The 9,101-nt window shown below is 52.4% G+C and overlaps 1 protein-coding gene across 2 annotated transcripts; it reads left to right on the forward strand.

Moving 5' to 3' along the window:
• The first annotated feature begins 465 nt into the window (after positions 1 to 465).
• AK2 (adenylate kinase 2) lies at positions 466 to 7,360 on the forward strand. 2 transcript variants are annotated; one of them, XM_071453285.1, is made up of 7 exons: positions 467 to 624; positions 1,018 to 1,143; positions 2,936 to 3,046; positions 3,149 to 3,243; positions 3,812 to 3,884; positions 4,382 to 4,577; positions 6,544 to 7,360. In XM_071453285.1, the coding sequence occupies exons 1-7, from the start codon at positions 511 to 513 to the stop codon at positions 6,549 to 6,551; spliced, it is 723 nt and encodes a 240-aa protein (XP_071309386.1). In that variant the 5' UTR covers positions 467 to 510; the 3' UTR covers positions 6,552 to 7,360. The 2 variants fall into 2 exon arrangements, with proteins under 2 accessions (XP_071309385.1, XP_071309386.1); XM_071453284.1 differs by lacking the exon at positions 6,544 to 7,360 and having other exon boundaries at positions 466 to 624; positions 4,382 to 5,454.
• Positions 7,361 to 9,101: the final 1,741 nt, after the last annotated feature.

Raw genomic sequence — 9,101 nt, forward strand, 5'->3', positions numbered from 1 at the left:
CTTCCTAATGTCCAACCTTGTGCCCTTGTGTAGCTCAAGACTGTGTCCTCTTGCCCTGTCACCAGCTGCCTGGGAGGCAAACCCTGCCCTCACCTGGCTCCAAACTCCTTTCAGGTAGATGCAGAGAGATAAGGTCAGCCCTGAACCTCCTTTTCTCCTGGCTCAGCTACCTCAGCCGCTCCCCATCAGATTTGTACTCCAGCCCCATTGCCATTCTCTGGACACATTCCAGCAGCCCAATGTCCTCCTTGAGCCGAGTGACCCAGAGCCGGACGCAGCTCCCGGGGCTTGGGGACAGCTCGGGGCAAACGCGGAGACACCGAGCGATCCACGTGGCGCGCAAAGCCCCGCCCACCTCCTATAACCCCGCCCACTTCATTCATAACCTCGCCCACTCCATGTAAAGCGCGCTATATTTGCATATTAAAGATCTAATTTTCATAGCCCCGCCCAGCGGCGCTGTCCCCGCCCACGAGGCGCGGGCCGGGCGCGCAGTTGGCGGCGGCGGCCATGGCTCCGAGCGCTCAGGCGGGCCCGGGCCGCGGGCAGGCCCCGGCCGCGGGGATCCGCCACGGCATCCGCGCCGTGCTGCTGGGCCCGCCCGGCGCCGGCAAGGGCACGCAGGTGAGGGCGATGCGGGCGGCACCGGCCGGCGGGACCTTCCCCACTGCCGGCGCTCAGCGTGTGACCCCCGCGTGGAGGGACGCGGGTGTCCGGCCTTGGGCTGCCCGCTGAGGGATCGCGGTGCGCGGTGTGTCCGTGTGGGCCCGGCTCTCCCGTACGCGGGGGCTCGGTTCTATCCCGCCTCCAGGGCCCCGCTCGCCGCGGCTCTTTGTCCCCGATCCCTTTGTTCCGGACTCGGCCCGGGTGTCGCTGAGCTCCGGGGCTCCGTGCCGGGCCCTGCCACGTGCTGGCCGGTCAACGACTGTCCCGCTGCCGCCACGGGGGGACGAGGCCCCGCCGGGCCGGGGATCCTCAGCCTCCGAGGGCCGCTCTCACCTCTGTCCTCTCCCGCAGGCCCCGAAGCTGGCCGAGACCTACTGCGTGTGTCACCTGGCTACCGGCGACATGCTGCGGGCCATGGTGGCCTCGGGCTCCGAGCTGGGCAAGCGGCTCAAGGAGACGATGGATTCGGGGAAGCTGGTGGGTCCTGGGGAATGTGCTGGGAGGGGAGACGGGCTGGCGGCATCTGGAATGACAGCAGACAAAATCCATCTCCTAATTAGGATTCTTTAATTAGCGTAGGAATGCAGATTGCAGGGTGAAGGCAGATTGCAGGGTGAAGGTAGGGATGGGGGCTTTCCTTCTATCACCCTGCAGGAGAAGCATCCTATACAAACATCCTTCCTCTTCAAAATTACTGCTTGCTTACTAGCAGCTTGTGGCCCTGGGTTGTTTTTATTTTTTAGGGGGTGCAGTCTGGCTGGTAATTTTCTGGCTCCTGAACACTGAGGTCACAGTGTATCCTTGGAGCTGCAGGATGTTACAGCCGGGCTTTGAGGCTCCTGTGTCCCTTCACTTGATACCTGAGCTCCAGGTATCACTTCAAAGGGTTCATCTGCATCCCAGCTCTTGCATAAGCTCGATTCACCTGTAACTGTGAGGTGAAAATGGACCTGAAGGTGTTGTTGTGGTAGTTACAGCAGCTGCTGTGTGACAGAGACGCTTTGGATTCTCAAGGGACACAAGTTAGAATCTCTGACATTCTTTTACTGAGGGTCTCATTATCTCACCCTTACAACTGAAATATCTCAGGGAAACTCAAGGGACCACAAATTGCAGTGACTTGCCCCAATGTGGGGCAGATCTCAAGCATCCCTGTGGCTGCCATGGCCTCCTAACACCCCAGGGAGAATCTGCAGGCCCCAGATGGGGAGAGCAGCCTTATCTGACTTCTGCTCAGAGCTCATTGCAACACCGAGCCTGCAATACCCAGCTGGTTATGAAAGATAGGGACGTTATCTGGCCAGGCTGGTGGTATCTGCCACGTGTGTTTGTGTGTGGCAGGCAGCTCCAGGCTTCTCCACAGGCACATCCCACAGCCCTGTGATAACTCAGCTGGGAGCACACCAGCATTTCAGGATGGCCTTTATGCTCAGGATCTTTTTTTTTCTCCAAAGGGTGTAATCAGGAAGGCACAGAAGTGACTTGTTGCTTACTTCCCCTGCCTGCAGGGTTGTTGTTTGTGTGTTGTGACAGCCTGGTCCCCAGTCCTGCTGGGTCCCAGTTGTGTGTGCTGGAGAAAACAGAGCTGCTCCCAAATAAACAGCTATTGTTGGGGCTGCAGCATCTGTGAGTGCTGCAGTGTGGAAAAGGCACTAATCCCAGTGGTATGCTGAGATTGTTAGATGGGGGAAAAAACTACCCAGTGAAGCCAGAGCTTGTCAGCAACTCTTGGGCTTTTACCTTTGTATGAGGTTTATGGGAGTCAATGAGCAACTCGCCTGCTCTGCCCTTCCTGCCCGGGCCTGCCTTCCGAGGTGGTTGTGTAGGTGAAGGTACAAAGTAACAGGAAATCAAGGTTATGTTGATACTTTGTATTGTGAATTGGTTAAAAAAAAATAATAATCTAAGGAGTTTGAGCTGACAGCATTCCTTGCAATACAGCAACCTTTGTAACAGTGAAGTTACAGTGCTGGTCCAAGTTCCTGCGTAGGCCGGAGTGTCCCTGGAGTGAAATGTGGCATTGCCCTTGTCCTGGTGTTGCAGGGAGTGCTGCCCTGATGTGGGCAGGCCTGAACAGGCAGCCTGAGCGTTGACATGAATTATGGAATCACAGAATATCCTGACACACAAGAATTGGAAGGGACACACAATAATTATTGAGCCCAGCCCTTGGCCCTGCACAGGACGACTCCAAAAATCCCACCCTGTCCACAGCTGTGTGTAAATTCAAGGTGCCCTTCCTGACAACATACCTGTCTCATCTCTGCAGGTGAGTGATGAGATGGTGGTGGAGCTGATTGAGAACAACCTGGACTCCCCTCCCTGCAAGAACGGGTTCCTCCTGGACGGCTTCCCACGCACAGTGAAACAGGCAGAGATGGTATGGGAGCCCCTGCTTGGGGGCTGCTCCAGCACCCCCTTCCCTGTAACCCAGGGGTCCCTGCTCCCTCAGCCCCTCTGAGGTGGGTGTTTGCTCTTGCAGCTGGATGAGCTCCTGGAGAAGAGGAGAGAGAAGCTCGACTCCGTCATTGAGTTCAGCATCCCCGACTCGTTGCTGATCCGGAGGATCACGGGACGGTAAATCCTCCTGTCCCAGTGCTCAGGGCTTGGGATTTCCTAGTCCATGGAAGAGCATCCTCATTTCAGATCCCAGGTTGTCCTCATGGTGCTTAAGGCTGGCTGTGCTGCTGGTCTCTATTTCTGCCCTATGCCTGGGCCAGCCTTGAGCAGAGCACCTTCCTTGCCCTATAAATCAGGGATTTCTATAGAAAATCTAGAAAATCTCAGCTCACTCTAAGTTCCTCCTTCTGCAAAGCTGTAATTGCTCTCCTGGAGCAATTTCACAGGACCCTGAATACATTTGGGCACCAGTAACTTCCTCCAGGGTCAGGAGTGTGTTCTCTTGCACTGTTTTCCAGACCCCTTTCCCAGCAGAGCAGGATGTAAAACTCCCCTTCTCCATCTCCCAGCACAGCTGCTTTTCCAAACTGAAGAGGCCCTTGGTACAGAAATAACTGGAGAGAATTTTCTTACAAGTGAAAGGCTAATGGTGCTGCAGTGGCAGATGTTTCTGTGCTGATGAGTGGCAGGTTCAGGAGATCTTGTCCTGACCAGCTGCTTTGCTGACACTTCTTTTCTGTCTCAGGCTCATTCACCCAGCGAGTGGCCGCTCGTATCACGAGGAGTTCAGACCCCCGAAAGAGCACATGAAGGACGATGTATGTGAGCTCCCAAGGCTGCAGCTTACCTTCCTTTGGGTTTAGCTGATGCTTTGCAGTCTCTCCCTGGAAAAACTCATTTCTTTCCTTCTCTTGTACCTTCCTGTCCTGGCTTTCTGGGGAGCGTGGGGAGCTGCTTGTGCAGCCTGAGCCGACGGCACTGCGGGGAGCGAGGCCTGGAGGGATGGATGGATGGATTGGATGAAGGGCATGGCCAGTCTGCAGAGCTCAAATTGTGACTGGTTTCATCCTGGGGAGCAGCTGTAGCTGGTGCCTGCTCTCGAGGCTCCTTTTAGAGACAGAGTGGTGTGTGGGGAAAAAGACCACGGTGCTCAGCCCTTCTCTCTTCAGTGACTGCTCTGGGACTTGTTCTGGCTGCCCTGGGTTGGCTCCATCTCCTCTGCAGCACCACCCTGGATGAGGAGGGGAGCAGGGAGAGAAGGGGGGGAGCGTGCCAGGCTGCAGCTGGCTGGAGAATGTCGCCTTGCTTCTCCCAGGTCACTGGAGAGCCCCTCATCCGCCGCTCGGACGATAACGAAACGGCCCTGAAAACCCGGCTGAAGGCCTATCACACCCAGACCTCCCCCCTGGTGTCCTACTACAGCAAGAGAGGGATCCATACGGCCGTGGATGCCTCCCAGTCCCCCGACGTGGTGTTTGCCAGCATCCTGGCAGCCTTCACCAAAGCAACATGTAAAGACCTGGTTATGTTCATTTAAAGCTCCATCCCAGGATGGGCTTCTCCTTTTATTTTTTTTTTTTTCCTCTCTCTTTCTCTGTCTCTCTGGGGCCAAGGAGGGTGAAGAGCTGAGCAGAGTAGAAGGGGAAGGGATGAGGTGATGCAGCCCAAGGCAGGGCTGTGCTAATTCTCTAATTTAATTAAACGAGCTGTTAACGGTTTCTATGTGGCTATATGTGAACGTCAGTCTGTGTGTAGATGTTGGGATTTTTGGCCTCTAGAGGCCGCAGCGAGCCCAGGCTCCAGCTGCCCGAAATGGGCTCTGCACTCCTTTGGGTGAAAAAGCCTTTGTTTCATCCTAGAAATGCTCCTCTCTGAAAGGAACTGTACTTCCAGCTCCTCCCAGCTACCCCACAGGGGCCTTGCAGAAGGTTGGGGATGTGGGGTAAGGATTTCCCAGGACATGTGAAGCTGCAGGATTGAAACCTGGAGTTGCTCTCTGTGTGTTGCTGTGGGAGCAGCCTGAGGGACAGCCTGGCTGCTGCTCGGGGCTGGATGATGATGTGTTCTCCTTGTATGTGTTTTATTCCCTGTGGGGTAGCAGGTTCCTGTTCTGATGGCACTTGGGGGGCAGAAAGAGGGTGGGGGGGTTTCAACCTTTATTTATTTGTGGGATTTATAGCAGATTAGTGAGATGCTTCTTTTTAATGTGAAATCTGTGGTCAGAGTCTGACAGTTACTGTGTGGTAGGTTGGGATGTCCTGAGGATAAGAAAAGAACTTTGGTTTTAACTCTTCACTCTTGCCTTGGTTTTGACCAAGGAGAGGAAGATGCATTGAGCTTCCCCTGATCCCAAAGTCTAAATAAAATAAAGCCTTATTGCAAAACAAATGATTTCTCAAGGCTCAAGAGACAGAGTTATTAAGCACTGGCTCCATATGCCCTTGAGCTAACGACCTTCGTTGTGAGCTCATGGAAATGTTCCTGTTTCTTGAGCAAATCCAGCAGCTCCATCAGGCTGTGTTTGAGGACACTGTGTGTGCTCAGAGCCTTTCCAGGGCATTGTGCTGCTGTGTGGTGACACTGCAGGGCTGGCACTGACCTTTGGCCATGAGGGATTCCAGCCCTTCCTAGAGGACCCTGCTGTAAATATGGATTGGCCCAGAGGAAACTTTGTCCTTTGGCATTCCATGTGTGTTTACTGATTGTTATTGAGAATCCTCCTCTCTCTCTCTCTCTCTGGGGATGGCCCACTCCATCCTGTGCACTGAGCTGCTGTGAGCTCTGTGGCCAGAGCAGATGTTTAATCCTCAGGAATCCCTTGCTCTTTTCCTTTATAACTTCTCTTTTGCGTGACAATCCCCTCTCTGTCCTCACACATCCTTTCCAGGGACAGAACCTCTTCCCTTCCAGCAAACTGGGAACCAAAAGCAGTTGACTTGTTGCTCTAGAAAGCACATGACTGAGGAGAAAGGCTCTGACAGTAAACAGGGCTGGGTTTGCCAGCCTATTGTCCCCTGGGATTCCCAGACAGCCCTTGCTCTGTCTCTGGGTTTCCTGTGGAAGGATAACCTGGAATTGGTGTGCTGGGAGGTTGGGATAGCATTTAGGATAGGACTGCTGTGCCCCAGGGAGTGGGAAAGTGTGTGGGTTACAGCTACCCTGGCATCTTGGTGATGAAAGAAGTCGTGTGGAAGCAGCTCTTATGTGAGAGCCAAAGGGAGAGCTGCAGCTCCCTACACTCTGGGAAGGGTTCCCAGCCAGTTGGCATGCCTGGATTTGGTCAAGGTTTTACTCTACAGCAAGAGCAAGATGTTCCCCCACTCTTCATTCCTTTCCTCCCTTGTGCTCTCTTCACATCCAGCTCACCAGCCTTTGTTTGGGTTTTGTTTTTTTTTTTTTTACCATAAACCATGCTTAATTTTGTTTGTTTGTTTTTCCCTAAATATTTTTTTTTCTCTCTGTTCCCATTTATTCCAGCTGAGTGACTCCATCGAGCAGATGAGACACCACCAAACGCTGCACACTCTGCTACATCACCCATTGCAGCCCTTCCCTGGGTGCAGGGAGGGCAGCTGGGAGGGGGGTAGGATTGATGGGAGGGGGGCAAGGAGGTGCTAGACAAGGGGTTGGGGGGCTGATTTGGTTGGGTTTTGGTTGGATTTCTTATTTGGCAGAATCATTGTGAAGAGGAGGTGGCCTTCTCCTTAGAAATCATGTTTGTGGAGGCAAAACAATTGTGGAGAGGGAAACGTCTCTCAGTGATCAGCTGCAGGTCCTTGACCTGTTGGAGGGCAGGGCTAGATGTTACTCCAGGCTTCTCCAGGACTTTCAGGGCTCTTGGTACTCTGAGGCCACTGAAAGGTTTGCTGTGATTTTTTTCTAAAGTTGCTTCCTATCAGCGAGGACCAAAAGGAACAAATGATTCATCATCATCATCATCATGTGTGAAATGGAAAGGAAAAAAAGATGCCGTGCTCTTTTCCTGGAAGTTCTGTTTTTCTTGTTCTGCTGCATTCCTAAACCCTGGCATAAAGACTTCTCAAGGATTCTCTGCTGCTGAACAGAGGGGCTGTGCCTCTAGTCCAAACCTGCCTTACTTGGGAATGGGGTGGCTTTTCTGTGATCATGACCAAGCTGGAATTCACACAATGCTGAAGAAATGCAAAAGAGACTTTTCTTAATTGCCTGCAAAAATAACACTTAATTTGGGGTTTTTTTTTGCATTTCTTTTTAGATCAAATGGTGCCTTGTCTAACCTCTGAATCAATAATAAAATAACCCCTTTACATTTGTATCTGGTGCTGTGTCCTCTTTGACCTGCAGACAGCGTGGAGGATGAGGAGGCAGATGACAGCATCAACTAACAATTGAGCTGGGTGGATCCTGGGGCCTGATCCTATCTCAGGGATGTTCTGTGCAGCTGGAAATGTGGCTTGTAATTCCTTTTATCTCTTCTCCTTGCTGAGTGTGTCCAATGCTTTAGATCACCATAGCAATGGTGGTTTTTTGCTGGTCCTCTCTCCTGTTTCTTCCTGTGTGAGGCTGAAAGCACCGAGCCCCTGTGTATCCTCTCTGTCCAGAGCTCCTTGCAGTATTTTAACTGATGTAATCCCTTTTTTTCCTCCTCCCTTTGAATCTCCAGTGTGTGGAGGAGCTGATGTTATTTCCTTCTCTCCTCCTGCAGCAACTGGAAGCCACATTATTGTGTCTTCTGTTTCTGCCTTTCATACTTTGCTGCATCCTTTCCTCTCTAAATTCCCGGTGAAAATTCTGTCCTAATGCAGGGAATGAGAGCATTTCCTGGCCTCCCTTTCTCCTGCCTCCACAGGGACTCTGCCCCTCTGTGGTATCCCAGAGGAGGCTGTTCCTGATGGACTGATGGAGGTTTGTTGTTTATCCACGATTCTTGCAGCCCTGCATGTGTTCAGGCACCAGAAAGGGCTGGACTGCTTGTACCCATTTCCTGCAGAAATTATTGGTTTTCCAGTATAATTGGGCTCTCCTGCTCCTCCACCATTGTGTCTCTGTGCTCAGGTGTTTTCATTACCTCTCTGTACCTCCCATTACCATTCTTGTGTGCCTCTGGCCTTTGTGGTGTTCTTCCCTTGTTCTTTTTGATGGTGGATGTTAAACCGTGCTCTTCCTCCTTGTCTGGGATTGTGTCCTCTGCTCCTTGCCTGCTGGTTTAAAAACCTGTTCTGCCTGCTCCTCCTGGCTTTCTGGTCTGTGGGATGGAGGAGTCCTGGCTCCTCTGAGCTGGGCTGCCTCTGTTTGATCCTTACCTGAGTGTGGAGCATGAAATGGATTGTTGGGGAGGCTGCAGTGGGGAGTCTGTGAGCTCAAGCCTGGCTCCTGTGGAGCTGGATCTGTGCTGTGACCTGTCTCTCTCAGGCTGACCTTGAATGTTTTCCACAGCACACGATGCTCTGCAGGTGCTGTAAATTCCTTCTGCTCAACCATTTCGTTCCAGCAAGCTGCTTATCAGGCACTCTTTTGAAAACTGTGTTCATATTTCATACACACAATTATTCAGCAACTATAAAAGGGGAAAATTCCTATTTATAGCACAAGGACCAGCATCAAATAGGACACTGAATTCTCACTGATAGAGGAAGTGACCTGTTCTCTAATGCAGCAATATTTCTGCTGAAAAGAAACAGCATCTTGAATGGGGGGAGGGATGAAAGCCCTGGGCCATCTCTTTCCATTAAAAATGTGCTGCAGTCCTAAAAATGTATCTGCCCTTCTCCCTTCCCAATGAAGCCATTGGCGACAGGGATTGCAGGCAAACCTTTCACTGTGGCTTTGTGGTTAGTGGTAATGAACCCACCGACTCCTGATGGTCTGTGTGGAGCTGGGCTTAAGTTTCTGATCAATAACCTGATCTTTGACCTTGATGTGGGGGCGAGGAGAAGCCGCTGCAGAGATGTCTGTGGGGACTTGGTGCCATCACGGTGCTGATGTGCACAGCCCTGCAGGAGCTGAGGAACACGTGGGGCTGAGGAACAAAGAACTGATGGAGGGAGCGGGAAGGT

This window comes from Agelaius tricolor, unplaced genomic scaffold (assembly GCF_023055355.1).
Source record: "Agelaius tricolor isolate 1412-34295 unplaced genomic scaffold, bAgeTri1.0.p SCAF_36, whole genome shotgun sequence".
NCBI classification, from domain to species: domain Eukaryota; kingdom Metazoa; phylum Chordata; class Aves; order Passeriformes; family Icteridae; genus Agelaius; species Agelaius tricolor.